This window comes from Pempheris klunzingeri, chromosome 3, assembly GCF_042242105.1.
Source record: "Pempheris klunzingeri isolate RE-2024b chromosome 3, fPemKlu1.hap1, whole genome shotgun sequence".
NCBI lineage: Eukaryota > Metazoa > Chordata > Actinopteri > Acropomatiformes > Pempheridae > Pempheris > Pempheris klunzingeri.
The window spans coordinates 880,882-900,364 of NC_092014.1; the positions used below are offsets into that span (position 1 = coordinate 880,882).

Below are 19,483 nucleotides of genomic sequence, written 5' to 3' on the forward strand. Positions count from 1 at the left end.
TCTATCTATCTATCTATAATAGTGTACAAATCCGTGTCAAAATGCCCTTCTCCTGTCAGCAGACGGGCTAAATATCTTCTGGCTAATAGAGCTTGCACACTTCAGAACTGCTGCTGGAAAAAGTCTTAGTGGAAACGCTGCACTAGCGTTGTGCTTTAACATTTTCAGTTTCCATTTAGAGGTGCTTTAACTCAAAGACTGTCCGAATCACTCCAACACAGCTGCTGTGTCGGCCAATCACAGCTCCTGTTTCTGCTCTGATCCATCAGGTTTCCTGCTGCTTGAAAACACCGTCTGATCTCAGCAGGCAGCCACGATGACTCCAGAGGACCTGTTGAACACTCTGGACGGTTTAAAAGACGATGAATTCAGGAGCTTCATTTTCGTCATATTTGACGTGAAGTTGGATGGAATCTGTCTGTTGCATGTTTTATAAAAGCAGCTGTTTTGTCTGGATGGTGGATCTGAGTGAGGAAGCTTCTGAAGGTTCATCCTGACTCTGTTTCTTCCTGCAGGCTGGACCATGGTGGAGAGCAGAGGCTGAAGCCTGGTCTGAGGAAGTGTGAGTGTGTTCACTTTGATTCATGAAAACAAAGCAGCAGCTGTTGAAGTCATTCTAAATGTGTCATCTAATAAGTTAGTAAGGAGTCATAGACTCTTTGGTCAGGATGCCATAACTCCACCATATCTTTACCTGATAATACTTGTTTGTTGTTATATTGATGGTCTTAGTATCATATACAGGACCTTTAAATCAAAGCTTGTGAATCTGCATCCAACTCTCAGTTTGAAAGAAGTTAATAAAGCAACAAATAAACCCATCAGGTGATAAACTGCTGCTGTATTCTGTCGTCTTCAGACTCCTGTGAACTCACAGTGGACACAAACACAGTCAACAGATTCCTCAAACTGTCCGACAACAACAGGAAGGTGACACTGGTGACGAAGGAGCAGCAGCCATATCCTGATCATCCAGAGAGGTTTGACTGGTGTCCTCAGCTGCTGTGTACAGACGGTCTGACTGGTCGCTGCTACTGGGAGGTGGAGTGGAGGGGGAGATATTTATATCTCAGTGAGCTACAGAGGAATCAACAGGAAAGGAGACAGAGCTGACAGCAGGTTTGGAGGAAACAATCAGTCCTGGAGTCTGAAGTGCTTTGATGGTAAAAGGTTTTCATTCAGTCATGATAATAAAAGAACAGACCTTCCCTCCTCCTCCTCCTCCTCCTCCTCCTCCACTAACAGAGTAGCAGTGTACTTGGACTGGCCTGCCGGCTCTCTGTCCTTCTACAGAGTCTCCTCTGACTCCCTGATCCACCTCCACACCTTCAGGACCACCTTCACTGAGCCTCTGTATCCTGGGTTCAGGTTCTGGTTATGGTCAGTTGGTCCCTGGGTGTCTCTGTGTTCACTGTAGGAGGGAGAGAAACTCTCACTGCTGACAAACACACAATGTGTTTGTACGTAAATCAGCTCAGAATGATGAGAAAGCATCTAATTCCTTTATTCTAGTTTTTGGTGAATGTGCAGCTCGTCCGTGGTTTAAAAACCCTTTAAATTTGTTTTGATTCAGGTTTTTGGGACAAACGTTAAGATTTTAGTTTGTCATTTTCAGTTTGAGTTCTTTGAGATCTAATCTCTCCACCTGGTCCTGGGTCTACCCCGTGGTCTCCTCCCAGTTGAACACCTCCCTCCTTACTAGATGCCCAAACCACCTCAACTGGCTCCTTTCCACACAAAGGAGCTCTGAGCTTCTCTCGGATGACTGAGCTTCTCACCCAATCTCTAAGGGAAAACCCATTTCAGCCGTAGATTGAGAGCTTTGCCTTCTGGCTCAGCTCCCTTTTCGTCACAACGGTGCTGTATGCAAAACTGGACTAGACTGGATGGACATACTCCCAAGCCCCCTCAAGGATCCTTGCAAGAGGAAAGATCTGGTCCATTGTTCCACGACCACGACGGAATCTGCATTGTTCCTCTTCAATCCAAGGTTCGACTATCGGCCGAACCCTCCTTTCCAGCACCTTGGAGTTGACTTTACCAGACCTGAGTGATACCCCTATAATTGGCACACACTCCGCCCCAGTTTGCCACTCCCTCGGTACTGCACCCAACTTCCACACAATGTTAAAGAGGCGTGTCAGCCTCAACACCCAAAGCCTTCAGCATTTCTGGGCAGATCTCATCAATCCTCAGGGCTTTGCCACTGCGGAGTTGGTTAACTGCGTCGGTGACCTCCCTCTGGGAAATTGAAGATGATTCTCCATCAGCCTCCAGCTCTGCCTCTGCAATAAAGGGTACATCAGTAGGGTTTAGGAGTTCCTCAAAGTGCTCCTTTCACAGTCCTATTACATCCTCAGTTGAGGCCAGCGGCGTTCCATCCTTACTGCTTCCCCTCCTAAGGTGTCGGACGGTTTTCCAGAAGCACCTTGGTGCCGTCCAAAAGTCCTTCTCCATGTCCTCTCCAAACTTCCCCCACACCCTCTGCTTTGATTCAGCCATGGCAGAGGCTGCAGTCCTTCATGCCTGTCAGTACCTTGCAACCGCCTCCATATCCCAGGATTCCTTCTTTAGTCGGACAGCTTCCCTGACCACCGATGTCCACCACAGTGTTCGAGGGTTGAGGTTGCCCTTCAGTCACCCAGGACCTTGTGACCACAGCTCTCCACCAAAGCTTTAACAATAGAGGCTTTGAACATCACCCACTCAGGCGACAGTCTAGTTCTCAAGTTAAGTCAGACTTCTCAGAATAGTCAGTATTTACAAAACCAGAAATCTGATCTGTCTCCAACAACTAAATCACCTAATCAAGCCCTCTGTGTAGCTGTACATTTATACATGAGTCCAACAGGGCAAAATCACATCAAACACAATTTAGAAGGTTTATCTATCTATGTAACTTCAGTCTCCTGGTTTTGAATGTTCTAACTTCATCACTGTGGAAGGTATTTGTTATTGAGATCCCGCTCATTTAGTGATTTTCCAACATTTCCTCAGAAAACTGTTTTTGTGTATCATCCCTGAAAAAAACCAAACCTTGAACGTTTAGAAGACTAAGTTGTTCCAATCCATACACAAGTTAGAGCAGGTCATGCATTCATGTGTGTGATTGTTTCTGAGCGCTAGGACCCTGTGGGTGTTTTTACCTGACAGTGTGACACCTGAGCCATTAGCTGAGCCGTGCTTCTGTCACAATAATGCTCCTCCTCCGTGTGCAGCACTGTCTGTCTGTCTGCAGGTGAAGGTAGTGTAGTCCAATGAAAAGATATTCAAACACATCTGTTTCATAAAGAGGTTAAGAGTCGCTAAAAATACCAATCTGTTGTTAAAATACAGAGTTCATGTAAAGTTATTGTGTTTAAAAATGTGTAAATGTATATGTAATGTATCTTCTTCATTGGTTGAAACACTCATGGAGATGTTCTTGGAGGAGTTACCTGGACTTTAGGTGAGTTCACTGGATCACGTGATGTGAAAAACACTTTTATGAGATTTTATGAGAGTTGTACACAAAGACTGTGTATTAACTTTAGATTATTTTCAAGATAATCTGCTGAAGAACACGTGTCGTGATTGAGAACTGTAGTTAGATCAGATACTTGTAGAATAAGAGAAGAGGAACATGGACAGACTGCAACTGCTGCTCGTTAATCCAGCTCAGCCGAGCAGTTTCGCCGGGACCGTTTGTGCTTCTTTTGGACTGTTTTTGGCCTGCAAACAAAGAGAAACCAACCAGGTTCTGAAAGCTACTCTGGACGCACAGAGCTTCTCTGGCACTGGATATCCACTGGATTTTCGCTGGATTTCATCTTGGTCGTCTGTTCCTGCTGTAACCATCTCTGTGGAGGTACTGCCCTGATTCTCTCATTCATTTTATTTTGCTCTTTTGAGAGAAATGACCTCTAAGCTTTTGGTCACATCGCACACAAGCTGAGAAACAGACCTGAAACTTTTTTTTTTTTTAAATATATTCAAATATTTACATATTGTATTTGGCTGGCTTAGTGTGTTTGAGTGTTAAAGAAACTGAAGGTATAAAAACAGTATTTGAAGGAACTGAAAGAAATAAGGGAAACTTTCAGCTTCCCTGCTGATCAGCACATAGACTTGATAGCAGAAAGGTTACGGTTCGATTTCAGCCGGTGACCTTTGGTGTGTCAAATGCTACGTTGTCAAGAAACTTTGGCTGTTTGATTGATCTTGTTTCCTCTAAACATATTCAGTCAACCAATTCTGACCTGTTAAATATTATAATGATAATATATATAGTTTATATATATAATATTCACTCTTTTAAAGCTGAAGGATGTTGTGGCTTCTAGTGGTGAGACTGAACTGCAGATTGTGGTGGGTTTCCATTAAGGTGATCATACACTAATGAACACATGATTATGAAGACTTTATTCTGCTAATAGGTCCCCTGACATCTAACACACTGCACCTTTGAAATCAGGTTTCTTCTGACTGACACACCTGCAGCAGCACTGACACCTGCTGCTGAGCGGCAGCACTGCAGCTCACACTGGCCTCCTGCTCTCACATCACGCTGACGTCTCTGGGTGTGGGTTTGAAGGTATGAGGATGTGACTGTCTGTCAGATGAACTCCAGCAGCGTCCGTCGGCGTCCGCAGACGAAGGCACAGAGTCTCTCTGAGGTCACCTGGACGGGACTTTAACAGGTGAGGAGCTGACAGGTAACATTACACAGCTGTGATGAAGAAACTCTGCTGTCCCTCGTTATATCTGAACACACCTGGAGATGAGAGCAGTGATTCGTTGTTTCAGCTCTGGTCTTTACTGTCTGCAGCTCTGAATGTTCATCAGTGAACTCACTAATTATTCTGTTTGGTTCAGTCAGTTTTAATCAGCTCCAGCAGACAAGTCAGAGCTGAATGTGAGCTGACTGCATTAAGAAAAAGAACTGGAGTTATCAGGAACCTGCAGTCAGAGAGACGACAGCCTGTCAGAACTTGTCTGACAGGCTGAAACCTGATCAGCTGTTTAGTCTCTGACTGTACAAACTGCACACCCACCAGCGAATCAAAGAACAGCAGGACACTCGTCCTGAGCAGCAGCAGAGTGAACTTTAAATCATAAATAAAGAAAAACACTTTCTGAGTGGACAGTTTGAAACCTGCAGTTTGGGTTTGGCCCTCGTCACCGTCTGTCGGTTACTGCAGCCAGGAAATCCTAATATGACCGGAGAGGGCGTGGCCTGGTGGAGCTGAGCTGTGATTGGCTGGAACAGATTGTGTCGTACTGGTAGGACAGGATGACCACACCAAGATGAAACACCAGATAAATTCAGCCATGAGCAGTCAGTCTGCTTCAGTCTGATTGGCTGCTGGTTACTGATAACTCCAGTTCTTTTTCTTCATGCTTTCAAATGCTGATTGTTGGATTCTTTCCTCCACACGACATCTCTTCTTCACACTGTCACCATTTTGTGTTGTTCTGTTCTGATGGAGGAAACAAATTCACATTTTGTACCAAATACGCCCACAAGTGATAATAATAATAATATAATAACAATAATGATAATAATGATAATGAGGGAGCCACAGGCAGTAAAATCAAGAACTAAATTACAAAATTAAAGCTGCAAGCAGCGTTGGAGGGCCCTCGCACCTTCCTGCACGTTGGGGTGTGCGGCGGCTTCGTCCTGTTGCTGGACTCCGACTCTTCCACGCGTCTCAGAATTTTCATGTATTTTGGACAGTGCATGAAGCAGTTACATGTCACTTCCTGCGTCCCCTATGTGGCGCTAGAGAACAGTCACTAATCACATCCTGTATTCCAGTATATGAAGTGTTGACTACACTGTGAAAATTTCATGCAAATCAAATGATTATTGGCACGGAGGTCTTACTTCCTGTTTCCACCAGGTGGCACAATGAGTGTAGTTCTACATGTACGTGTTGAGCAGACCCTCTTCTCTCCACTGATCAAATTTGAAATATCTGTGATTAATCTCCTGAGAGAGAGAGACGTTCGAGAAAAAAACATGCACTTCCTCCCGCCACTAGGTGGCGCTATGACTATTATTAAAAATTGGCATGCACATGTCTTCAGAGCTGGACAGTCATCAAACGGTATAAATTTGGTGAAGATAGGATCTTGTACAGTGGAGTTACAGCACTTTTAATGCTCATGGCAAAGGAAAATGCATTATCGAAAATGGCCGCGTCGTCACGGCAACAGCTTTTGACGGAGGCACACAGTTTTCACTACAGACCAACATCAACGTCTTGAGTCTTTCCTGACCAAATTTGAAGTGGATCTGATCAACTGGCTGGTTTTGAGCCACCATCATGTAAAACATAGCATTTCCTGTCGCCACCAGGTGGCGCTGTGACTGTGAATGAATATTGACATGTAGACGTCTTCAGGGCGGGACTCTCATCAGACATGTCAAGTTTGGTGCTGATTGGATCATGTACAGTCAAGTTATTAACAACTTCCTGTTTGATGGCGAGTCATGGCGAGACACTGACCTTTGACAGCTCGCCACGCCCAAACTGTTCCAAATCTGTAGAGACCTTTAATAACTTTTCATCGTTGATGCCTTCTCTACCAGCTGACCAAGTTTGAAGTCGATCGATTGAACCCCCTCGGACTAGTTCGTTCATTTACGTCCACTGTAAATCGCCAAAAATGCGTGAAAATTCCAATATGGCCGACTTCCTGTTTGGTTGAGGTCATCCCTCCAAGAGACTTTTTTGTACGTCTTGAAGAGATACATGAACCCACCAAATTTCGTACACGTACATAAAATGCAGTTCCGGGGCTTGACATTAGGGGGCGCTACAGAGCCATTTTGCCACGCCCATTTACGAAACCTTTAAAATACGTAATTTTTCACCACGACTGATGTGTGTGCAAATTTTCGTGAGTTTTCGTGCATGTTCAGGCCCCCAGAAAAACAAGGAAAAGAAGAATAATTCCTTGCATTTCAACTATGTTTTTGGCCCCCTGGTCGCCTGTTTTTTTCCGTATTTTTTCATCCTCTTCGTGCTCGGGGCCTATGGGGTCCCTACACCTCTTGGTTCTGGGGTACTGGCCCGTTTCCTCCCTTGCATGTTTTTCCCCCATGCAGTTTCAATAGGGTCCTCGGACCGCTTGGTGCTCGGGCCCTAATAAAACCTTCCTGCTTGTCTCTTCAGTCACTGAGCTTTTGTAAATATCTGATAAATTAGATTGATAATGGATTAAAAAATGATGCTGTTGTTATTGATGTAGTTTCCACACGATGAATCAGCAACAGAATTGTGTTGTTTTTGTATTTTCTGATGCTGATGTGAAGTTTGAATGGCTGAAGACAACTGCACAGCCTTCAGTTAAGAGAATTAAAGCTGGTGCAAATGTGACAGAACTTCAGTTCTTTATTCTTATTATTTATCATTATTTATGACAGTTCATTAACATCCTGCTTTAAAATATGCAGTTTCAGTGGTGCTTTAACTCAGAGACAAGTTTCTGTACTTGAAAGAAGCTGAAGCAGCGTGCCACTTAAAAATAACATGAAATCCAGTCACTGGAGCACAAACAGGACAGAAATCACACAAATCACAATCACAGCTCCTGTTTCTGCTCTGATCCATCAGGTTTCCTGCTGCTTGAAAACACCGTCTGATCTCAGCAGGCAGCCACGATGACTCCAGAGGACCTGTTGAACACTCTGGACGGTTTAAAAGATCATGAATTTGAGCGCTTCAAATGGTTTCTGCAGCAGCTCGACAGCCTGGAAGGCTGCGGACCCATCAAAGTGTCCCAGCTGGAGGGGGCAGAGAGGAGGGACACAGTGGATCTGATGGTGAACACCTACAAACCTGATGGAGCTCTGAAGGTGACCAAGAAGGTTTTAAAGAAGATAAACAGGAACGATCTGGTGCAGAAGCTGTCAGACACCAGATCACCACCACAAGGTCAGTCACACTTTCTTAGTTTGTTATAAAAGGAGTGGGATGGCCCACAGTATCTGTAAAGAAAAGAAAATGGAGGTCTGATCTGATCATGAGGAAACATTTAAGCTGTCAATCATTGTTCAGCGGAGACATGACATTACTGTTATTTAGTCTTTTATCGACTTCTTGAAAACATGAGATACACAGTACTGTGCAGAAGTCTTTTCCTATTTTCAGTATCATTAACCTCATAGCATAATTGCCTATGTTATATTTTAAGGTGGGCAGCATGGTGGTGCTGTTGTTAGCACTGTTGCCTCACAGCAAGAAGGTCCCGGGTCTTTCTGTGTGGAGTTTGCATGTTCTCCCCATGCTAGCGTGGGTTCTCTCCGGGTACTCCGGCTTCCTCCCACAATCCAAAGACATGCACATTAGGTTAATTGGTAACTCTAAATTGCCCGTAGGTGTGAGTGTGAGTGTGAAAGGTTGTCTGTCTCTATATGTGGCCCTGCAATTGGCTGGCGACCAGTCCAGGGTGACCCTGCCTCTCGCCCAATGTCAGCTGGGATAGGCTCTAACTCCCCTGCGACCCTGACGGATAAGCAGTATAGAAAACGAGATGAGATAAGATATTTTAAGGTTGTAGTGTAATACACACTGTGTATAATACACACTGTATAATACACACAGTGTAACACACAATAGCTTAAGTGCTGCTGTTTAATATCTTAATATATCAGTGGGAGTTGAAATTAAGTTACATACATAATAACTCATGTGAATGATCTAATTTGGTCTCTCTCTGTCTCAGTGGATGTCGGTGATGATGAGGAGCCTCCAGAGAACAGAGAACCGTCCTCCTCTCAGAGTGAAGTCAAAGCTGCTGCATCCTCTGGTATGTCTGGAAACCCTGAAACATTAAGTGCAGTTTTCAAGTATGAAGGTGAGGAGAAGGATTTTAAACTCTATTCTAGATTTTACTGGAAGCCAGTGAAGAGAAGCCAGTACAGGAGAAATGTGGTCTCTTCTTTTAGTTCTGGTCAGAACAGGAGCAGCAGCGTTCTGGACCAGCTGGAGAGTCTTTAACGACGCAGCCTGATAATAATGAGTTACAATAGTCAATGTACTAATTTTTCTGCATCATCAGTGGATATGATGGACCTGATTTTAGCAATATTATGTAGATGGAAAAAGGCAGTTCTAGAAATCTGTTTAATGTGGGAGTTAAAGGACAAATCCTGATCAATAAGACTCCCAGATTCCTCACAGTGGAGCTGGAGGCCAGAGTGATCCATCCAGAGCAGTTATGGTCGTAGAAAGCTGTCTCTGAAGTGTTTAGAGCAGAATAACTTCAGTTTTATCTGAGTTTAGCAGCAGAAAGTTGCTGCTCATCCAGGACTTTATGTCCTTAAGGCAGATTTGAAGTTTAATCAACTGATAGGGTTCATCTGGCTTTATTGATAAATAGAATTGTGTATCATCTGCATAACAGTGGAAATTAATGGAGTGCTTCCTGATAATATTACCCAGAGGAAGCATATATATGGTAAATAGTAATTGGTCCAAGCACTGAACCTTGTGGAACTCCATGTCTAACCTTAGTGTGTACAGAGGATTCATTGTTAACGTGAACAAACTGAAATCGATCTGATCAATAGGACTTAAACCAGCTTAATGTACTATACTGTACTGTAGATCTGTATTAGGAAGGACAACAAACCAGTTCAATACAACCTTCCTTGTTCTGTAGGTCAAGAAAAGTCCAGTAAATACTGTCTGCTCAATTTAAATCTGAATGCTCATTACTCCATTGTCTCACATTGATACCAAGCTTTATTTGTTCTTTTGCATAATCGGCTCTAAAACAGAATCTCTCTCATACACAGTTCAGGTGTTGATGGAAGGAAGGCGAGTTGTGGTTCCTGGTTCCTGATTATTTTGTCTGTTCTCAATTAGCTGAAACTCAGAGAGCAGCAGGAGGCGCCACAGCCACGGCCCAGTGTGGAAGCGTCGTCAGCGCACCTCAGTTTAGCCATATTCATACTCAAGGGGATGCTCATATAAATGTCACCGTCAACAACACGAATGGTAAATGTTTTCAAATGTATACCTTATTATTTGTAGTCATTTATTTGCCTGAAAGGTAAGAACTGAAATGCCTTTAATGATTCTTCTATGTTGCATGTTTCTGCTTCAGTCCAACCTCCTGCCAGGACAGAAGACACCAACGATGTCTCTCCACAAACTGAAGGTACGGTGCTGTTTAAAGGAAAATCATTTCACTTTTATATCTCCCATCCTCTTGGGTTCGTTAAAGAATTCTAGTTGCACCGACAGATTTCTGTCTGTAGAAAGTAAAAGAGAGTTTGATGAATTAAATAATATCAATGAATCAATCTTTATTTATATAGTCTAAATTCAAACAATCAAATCACATGTGAAGGATCAGTGTCTGTGTAAATAACCACACAGGAGATAGGCTTAAACCAGCTTAATGCAGTTCCTTTTATACCAGTGAACTGTTCCAGTCTCTGTAACAGGATGTGATGGTCAATGGTGTCGAAAGCAGCACTCAGGTCTAACCAGACCAGGACAGAGAGAAGTCCTCTGTCTGATGCCATAAGGAGGTCTGTAACCTTCACCAGTGTCTCTGTGCTGTGGTTCGCTCTAAAACCTGACTGAAAATCCTCAAATAGACTATTAGAGTTTAGAAAGTCACACAACTGATTAGCTACGACTTTCTCCAGGATCTTGGAGAGAAAGAGAAGGTTGGATAAAGGTCTATAGTTGCTAACACACCTGAATCAAGAGTAGGCTTTTTCAGGAGAGGTTTAATTACTGCTACTTTAAAGGACTGCGGTACATAGCCTGTTAGTAAAGACTGAATTGTCATATCCAGTAAGGACGTGTTAATTAGGGGCAGGACCTCCTTAAGTAGTCCAGTAGGAATGGGGTCTAGGAGACATGTTGACAGTCTAGATGAGGAGATTCTTGAGGCCAGTTCAGGAAGATCAATTGGAGAAAAACAGTCCAGATGCACATTAAGTCCAACAGCTGTTTCCATGGTTCCTGAGTCTGAAGTTGGATCAGAGCCTGTTGAGGGCAGGAGGTGATGAATTTAGTCTCTAATAGTCAGAATTTTATCATTAAAGAAGCTCATGAAGTCGTTGCTGCTGAGCTCTAAAGGATCACAAGGATCAGTGGAGTTCAGGCTCTTTGTCAGCCTGGCTAACGTGCTGAACAGAAATCTAGGGCTGTTTTTATTCTCTTCTATCACTGAGGAGTAGTAGGATGCTCTGGCACCACAGAGGGCCTTTCTAGAGGTTTTCAGACTGTCTTGCCAGATCAAGCGGGAGTTATACCAGGGAGCTTGTCTCTTTTCTTTAATTATCTTCTTTTTTAGAGGGGTGATGGAGTCGAGTGTCATTCGCAGGGAGACTGAAGCTCTATCATTATATCATCATCATCATCATCGACGTCCACATGAATATTAAAGTCACCTACTAGAATTACTTTGTCTGCACTAAGGACCAAATCTGATAGAAACTCTGAGAACTCAGTTATGAATTCAGAGTCCGGACCAGCAGGGCAGTACACTGTGACAAAGTGGCCCTGCTGGACTCCAAGACAAAGGTGGAGCAACACAGCTTCCTCCACCTGTAACTGTGAAATTCTGCTTGACTTGAGTTTAGTTGTTTCTTGTCTCTATTCATGTCCCACAGATCAGATTGTTCCAGTACCAGAGCCTCATCCCATCTCGTATTACCAACAGAAGCTTCAGTCAAACCTCCAGGATAAGTTTATGTGTGCACAGGAGGGATGGTCACAGAAGAGGGACGAGCAACCTCTGGATGATATCTACACAGAGCTGTACGTCACAGCTGGGGGTGACGTACACATCAACAAACAGCATGAGGTCAGGCAGATTGAGGCGGTGGTGAAGCCATCAGGAACAGAGACATCAATAAAACCCAGTGACATGTTCAAACCCCCCTCTGGAAGATATAAACCCATAAGAACTGTGCTGACCAATGGAATTGCAGGAATTGGCAAAACTTTTCTTGTACGAAAGTTTGTGCTGGACTGGACTGAAGGAAGAGCCAATCAAGATGTGCATCTGATATTCACCTTCACCTTCCGCCAGCTGAATTTATGGAAGGGAGAAAAGTTTAGTTTGGCAGAACTAATTCATGAATGTATCACAGAGACCAGAGGCATCAAGAAAGAAGCTCTGAATTACATCTTTACATCTCTGCAGTCGTCAGGAAACACCAACTATGACAAGAGTGAATTCAAACTCCTGTTTGTTTTGGATGGACTGGACGAGAGCCGCCTTCAGCTGGACTGTTCAACCAATAAAACTCAGGCATTTAAGTTTGACGTGACAAAGCCGACCTCAGTGGATGAGCTGCTGTCAAACCTCATCAAGAGAAGACTGCTTCCTTCTGCTCGTCTCTGGATAACCACACGACCTGCAGCGGCCAGTCAGATCCATTCTGACTTTGTTGACGTGATGACAGAGGTCAGAGGGTTCACGGGCCCTCAGAAGGAGGAGTACTTCAGGAAGAGATTCACAGATGAGGAGAAAGCCGACAGAATCATCTCCCACATCAAAACATCACGAAGCCTCCACATCATGTGCCACATCCCGGTCTTCTGCTGGATCACTGCTACGGTTCTGGAGGATTTGTTGAAGACCAGAGAGGGAGGAGAGCTGCCCAAGACCCTGACTGAGATGTACGCAGAATTCCTGGTGTTTCAGATTGATCAGACAAAAGATAAGTACGGCCCAGAAAAGTGCTTTCAGTACATTAAGTCATTAGCAAAACTGTCTTTCCACCAGCTGGAAAAGGGCAACCTGATCTTCTATGAGAAAGATCTAAAAGAGAGTGGCATTGATGTCAGTGGAGCCTCAGTGTGCTCAGGAGTCTTCACTGAGATCTTTAAAGAGGAACGTGGGAGGAAGAAAGATGAAGACAAGATGTTCAGCTTTGTCCATCTGAGTGTTCAGGAGTTTCTGGCGGCTCTCTATGTGGAGATGTCACTGACTAACAGAAACAAGAATGTGATGGCTGAACCAGGACAAACCTGTGTGCTAACGCTCTTCAATAAAACATCTGTGACAAAGGTCCACAGGTTTGCTATTGACAAGGCCTTACAGAGTCCAAATGGACACCTGGACTTGTTCCTGCGCTTCCTCATGGGTCTTTCTGTGCAGACCAATCAGGATCACCTTCAAGACCTACTGAAAAAGGAAAGAACCTCAAGAACCAATCAGAAAACTGTCAAATACATCAAGAAGAAGATCAGTGAGGATCTGTCCCCAGAGAGAAGCATCAACCTGCTCCACTGTCTGAATGAACTGAATGATTGTTCTCTGATGGAGGAGATCCAACAGCACCTGACATCAGGAAGTCTCTCCACAGATAAACTGTCTCCTGCTCAGTGGTCAGCTCTGGTCTTCATCTTACTGTCATCAGAAGAAGATCTGGACGAGTTTGACCTGAAGAAATATTCTGCTTCAGAGGAGGCTCTTCTGAGGCTGCTGCCAGTGGTCAGAGCCTCCAGCAAAGCTCTGTAAGTGCACAGATACTAACTGTATGACATTAGATTAGATTAGATTAGATTAGATTAGATATTACAGAGTACAGGTGGTGAGACAACAAAACAACAACAAATATAAATGCAGAATGTACAATGTTGATACATAAATAAATAAGATGTATGCAGATGATGTGTTTGCTTGTTTAGAGTCTGAACTAGTTTAAATTGGAGTAAAGTGATAAGATCTAGTTGTTTCAATATCTCCAAACGTGAATGAAGTCATGCAAGATAAAAAAAAAACTGTTCCTTTAGAGATAAAATTAACTTCTGTAGATTATTGTAACCTCTATAATAAGATCGAGAGCTGTTTAATTGTTCAGTTTATCACCTCAGTAAAGGCAACCATAGACATGTGATTAAACAGTATCAGTGTCTTCATCACTAACTCCTCTTCAGGCTGAGTGGCTGTAATCTGTCAGAGAGAAGCTGTGCAGCTCTGTCCTCAGCTCTCAGCTCCAAGTCCTGTAATCTGAAAGAGCTGGACCTGAGTAACAACGACCTGAACAATTCAGGAGTGAAGCTGCTCTCCTCTGGACTGGAGAGTCCACGCTGCACACTGGAGACTCTCAGGTCAGGATTCAGCTTTTGTTCAACAGATAAACATTTAAATATTGCATAACATGCAAGTTGATGATCATAAGTAAGATACCAAGGACATATATGATCAAACTATGTTGATTATGATTAAAAACAATAAAGTACCAATTTTCTCTGAACTTCAGCGGCAATGGCTCAAATCAATATCTGTAGTATGAAAGCTCTTGTTCATAATGACAAACCCACAGACAATTAGTACATGACTTCTTCAGCTCCATGGACTGTTTGTGTCTTCCACTCATTATTATGTTGTTTTATGATGGCAAGAGGCAGCTGTTTTATTAAACAGACCCTGATAAACCCACTGTACTCTACCTGTCCAGCAGCAGTCAAGTGGATAAAGAAAATGTGTTGTTTTTGATTCCATTGAGGACAGCTGTGTGTGTGTGTGTCTCCAGGCTGTCAGGCTGTCTGGTCACTGAGGAAGGCTGTGCTGCTCTGGCCTCAGCCCTGAGCTCCAACCCCTCCCATCTGAGAGAGCTGGACCTGAGCTACAACCATCCAGGAGCCTCAGGAAAGAGGCTGCTGTCTGCTGGACTGGAGGATCCACGCTGGAGACTGGAGACTCTCAGGTAGGACCAGACAACAAGAGCTCACACACACTCTGTTTCTCTGTCACACTGACAAGCTGAGGACTGTTGGCTCTCAGTCTGCAGCAGCAGCACTGCTGATAACAGTGAGGACAGTAGCTGATGTGCTGAGAGTCCCTGCCCCCCTCAGACTGACCTCTTTCAGTCACACTACAAGATGATCACCAGCAGTTACCAAGAAATTTTAGATGTTCACATTTCTATTTTCTCTGATAACCTTGACAATGTTTTGTTCATGTTGCTGAAACATTGAGTTTCACAGTTCTTTCTTGGCAGTAAGTGAAGCAGATACGCTTCCCTTTGGGGGATTAATTAATTGCTCTAGTCTGGATTGGGGAACCGAAATTTTCAAATCAAATTAAACAATAAACCAATCTAACCAATCTCACAATCAGAAGTAGTAAATTCTCCAGACAGCTGACTTCTCCAACTTAAACTTTACGTTATGTAGATGTAGCAGCCAGTGTCTCCTTTATATTTTCAGGTTTATTGCAGAAACGCAAGAAAAGCAGAAAAAACAGATGTGGCTAATACATCACTAAACACTTCCTTAATGAAAAAATGGCCATATACAGAGACTTACTATTATTATTATTATTACCCCCACCACCACCACCACCATAACCCTCAGTAGCATTTCAGTCCCTGTCAGCACCAGTAACGTTTGCCTGAGGCAGTCAGAGGTCACTGGAGAAAGATCCGTCTGTCCAGAAGGATCCCTCCTCTGTTTCTTCTCCTGAACCTTTTGACTTTGTTTAAAATGGTATTTTTGGGGAGAGTTTTTCCTTATCGAGGGCAGAGGGTGTTGTACAGATTGTAAAGCTCCTTGACGTCACGTCACGTATCATCATTTTCTCCTGAGTATTTGACGTGGAGTCGGATGGAATCTGTCTGTTGCTTGTTTTATAAAAGCAGCTGTTTTGTCTGGATGGTGGATCTGAGTGAGGAAGCTTCTGAAGGTTCATCCTGACTCTGTTTCTTCCTGCAGGCTGGACCATGGTGGAGAGCAGAGGCTGAAGCCTGGTCTGAGGAAGTGTGAGTGTGTTCACTTTGATTCATGAAAACAAAGCAGCAGCTGTTAAAGTCATTCTAAATGTGTCATTTAATAAGTTAGTAATGAGTCATAGACTCTTTGGTCAGGATGCCATAACTCCACCATATCTTTACCTGATAATACTATTTGTTGTTATATTGATGGTCTTAGTATCACATACAGGACCTTTAAATCAAAGCTTGTGTATCTGCATCCAACTCTCAGTTTGAAAGAAGTTAATAAAGCAGCAAATAAACCCATCAGGTGATAAACTGCTGCTGTATTCTGTCGTCTTCAGACTCCTGTGAACTCACAGTGGACACAAAGACAGTCAACAGATTCCTCAAACTGTCCGACAACAACAGGAAGGTGACACTGGTGACGAAGAAGCAGCAGCCATATCCTGATCATCCAGAGAGGTTTGACTGGTGTCCTCAGCTGCTGTGTACAGACGGTCTGACTGGTCGCTGCTACTGGGAGGTGGAGTGGGGGGGAGATATTTATATCTCAGTGAGCTACAGAGGAATCAACAGGAAAGGAGACAGAGCTGACAGCAGGTTTGGAGGAAACAATCAGTCCTGGAGTCTGAAGTGCTCTAATGGTGAAAAGTTTTCAGTCAGTCATGATGATAAAAGAACAGTCCTCCCCTCCTCCTCCTCCTCCTCCTCCTCCTCCTCCACTAAGAGAGTAGCAGTGTACTTGGACTGGCCTGCCGGCTCTCTGTCCTTCTACAGAGTCTCTTCTGACTCACTGATCCACCTCCACACCTTCAGGACCACCTTCACTGAGCCTCTGTATCCTGGGTTCTGGTTTGGGTTCTGGTCACATAGTCCCTGGTTGTCTCTGTGTTCACTGTAGGAGAGAGAGAAACTCTCACTGCTGACAAACTCCACAATCAGAGCCGGCTCTTGGCATAGGCCATATAGGCGGTATAGAGCACCACCTGCTGGAGGGGCGCTGCTGCAAGCCCTCAAAAAAAACAAAAAACAATTAAAACAATAAATAAATTAAGATAAATTACAGTATAATTTGCATCCCTGACTGGCGCCCTTTCCTCGTGCTCTGTCTGTCTGTTCCTCTGTGGAAGAGGGGGCGGGACGCGCATCTCAGGTAGCGGTTCCTTTTGACAGATGTCAACAAGTCATATTTGTCATCATGAAAAGGCCGTCCAAGCCCTCAGGTGCGAAAAAGAGGTCCCATTGTAGTGGTGTGTCTAACATTAAAAAATGCTGTTTGACTTTTCATCTGTACAGCTAACGGCTAGCTAAGTTGAAATAAAGCAAAGGTGTCTAATAATGCTGCTGTAGCTACTGCAGCCCACTGTGGAACTATTTAATTCTAGTGCAACCTTTTTTATTTTAGTCATCACAGCTAAATAATGATTCACGTTATGTTGAACACATCAGTAGTCTGTCTGCTGCAGCTCCATGTTTTACTTGTACTGTACATTCTAGTTTTATGTTGTCTTGTTTTCACATTCTGCTTCTATAAGGCCCGTTGTTACCAAGTATTCACTGACCATAGCACCATCTCCATTTATGCTGGTGAAAACAGATTTGCTGTCACTGGGACTGACTTTGAGTTAAACCTACACTGCAACTTTTGTATTCTGTTTTTATATTATATTGCACTGTTTTGTATTGTTTGAACGTAGCACTTTTTTATTGTTCACATTGTGGGAGCTGTCAGGACTTTCTAAATATTTGCACAAAACCTGAACATGAACTTTGGGTTTATTTCATTATGTTTTATTGTTATTTTAGTGTGTTTGTTTGTGTGTTGGTGTGTTAACAATTAAACCTTTAAGGTCTGTCATACGGCTGTTGTCCATTAATGACTGGGGTGATATGTGCACGCGGAGGGGTGGGGGCGCCAAACCATAATCTTGCCTTGGGCACCAAAATGGCTAGAGCCGGCTCTGGGCACAATGTGTTTGTGCTCAAATCAGCTCAGAATTATGAGAAAGCATCTCATTCCTTTATTCTAGTTTTTTGGTGAATGTGCAGCTCGTCAGTGGTTTAACAACCCTTTAAGGTTGTTTTGATTCAGGTTAAGATTTTAGTTTGTCATTGTTGCCTCACAGCAAGAAGGTCCTGGGTTCAAATCCGGTTTGAACCCGAGGTCTTTCTGTGTGGAGTTTGCATGTTCTCCCCATGCTAGCGTGTGTTCTCTCTGGGTACTCCGGCTTCTTCCCACAATCCAAAGACATGCACATTAGGTTAATTGGTAACTGTAAATTGCCCGTAGGTGTGAGTGTGAGAGTCTGTCTCTATATGTGGCCCTGCGATTGGCTGGCGACCAATTGGCTGGCGAGACCCTGCCTCTCGCCCAAAGTCAGCAGGAATAGGCTCCAGCCCCCCCACGATATATCTGTATAGAAAATGAGATGAGATTTTCAGTTTGATTTCTTTTGTCATACAAATACAGATGAATCTAAAAAAAAATATGTTCCACACAAAGAAATGCACCAAGGGCCTTTCACCATGTGACCTTTCTTGAATTATCCTTTAAACTGTCATCTTGTCATCATGTGTGGATCTAAAAGTGTTTTGTCTCTCACCGCTGACGACCACACACTTGTTTTCTGAAATAAGGTCCCTCGGGGCCCACCGGAGAGGACGGACTTTGTCTCTGAAGTGGAGACAAACACAACTTAAAAGGAGCTTGACACAGTCCAGTTTCCTGTCCCTCCACTGAAGTTCAGCAGGGATTATAAACCTCAGATTAACTCCCGATAACTTCCCTCAGGTAGCAGAATGAGGACTGTGGCTTTTGCTCTTCAGCACCTACAGTGAGAGCATGTTGGGAGATGTCCTCACTTTGATCCAGGCTCCTTTAGGGCTGCTAATGTACAGCATTAGAAGTTAGATTAGCCTGTAAAACTCAGGTTGAACCACTGGATTATTTCACTGGAGCACAATCCTCTCTGCCGCAGGGCAAATGTTTCACTGAGTTTGAATAGAAGCAAAGAGGAGAATAATCTTTTTTATTTTATTTTACTTTTTACTTGTGTATTTTTGGACCTGTTCACTTTATTTAGCTATTTTGCCGCAATAATGTTTTGCCAGTTATATTTGCCAGTTATACTATAATTCTATTCTAGTGCTGCTGGACCTCAAAGCGGCCTTTCACACTGTGGACCATACAGTCCTCCTGTCTCGTCTGAACCAATATGTTGGAATCAGCTGCACCACACTTAGGTGGTTCACCTCCTACCTTACCGATCGGCGCTTTTCAGTGATGATCTCTTGTGGTGTGCCGCAAGGTTCGATTCTTGGCCCTACCCTGTTCTTCATAAGCATAATCTGTCTTTCCAGTGTTATGGGGATGACATTCAGATTTACCTACCAGTGCAACCAACAGAAAGTGAGGCTCTGAGTAGTGTAACCAGTTGTGTTAATCAACTGTCAAAAATCTTGGGGTGACGTTTGACAGAGGCCTGAAATTTGACAAACAAATCAACGTAGTGGTTCGGACAAGCTTCTTTCAGTTGCTTCTCTTGGCCACAGTCAAGCCATTTCTTAATCGTGCCAACCTTGAAAAAGCTATTCATGCTTTTATCAGTTCAAGACTGGACTACTGCAACGCACTTTACGTTGGCGTCTCCACACGTCCGTCACTTCCATCAGCCGCCTGGAACCCGTGTGACATGCTGCAGCAATGTTCAGGCTCCATCATATCTTAAAGAACTCATAGTACCGTACTACCCCACAAGAGCACTGTGTTATTGTGTTTTTACAATAATACCATACTGC

At 43.6% G+C, this 19,483-nt stretch overlaps 1 protein-coding gene and 1 pseudogene across 1 annotated transcript; both read left to right on the forward strand.

The window, feature by feature from the left end:
* The first annotated feature begins 362 nt into the window (after nt 1-362).
* On the forward strand, nt 363-2,680 carry LOC139198881 (neoverrucotoxin subunit alpha-like; annotated as a pseudogene).
* A 1,985-nt stretch (nt 2,681-4,665) lies between these two features.
* LOC139225624 (protein NLRC3-like) lies at nt 4,666-16,742 on the forward strand. The gene is made up of 7 exons (XM_070856415.1): nt 4,666-4,694; nt 7,605-7,925; nt 11,627-13,481; nt 13,905-14,078; nt 14,504-14,677; nt 15,684-15,730; nt 16,027-16,742. Exons 2-7 carry the CDS (start codon nt 7,652-7,654, stop codon nt 16,584-16,586), a joined length of 3,084 nt encoding a protein of 1,027 aa, XP_070712516.1. The 5' UTR covers nt 4,666-4,694; nt 7,605-7,651; the 3' UTR covers nt 16,587-16,742.
* The last annotated feature ends 2,741 nt before the right edge of the window (nt 16,743-19,483 follow it).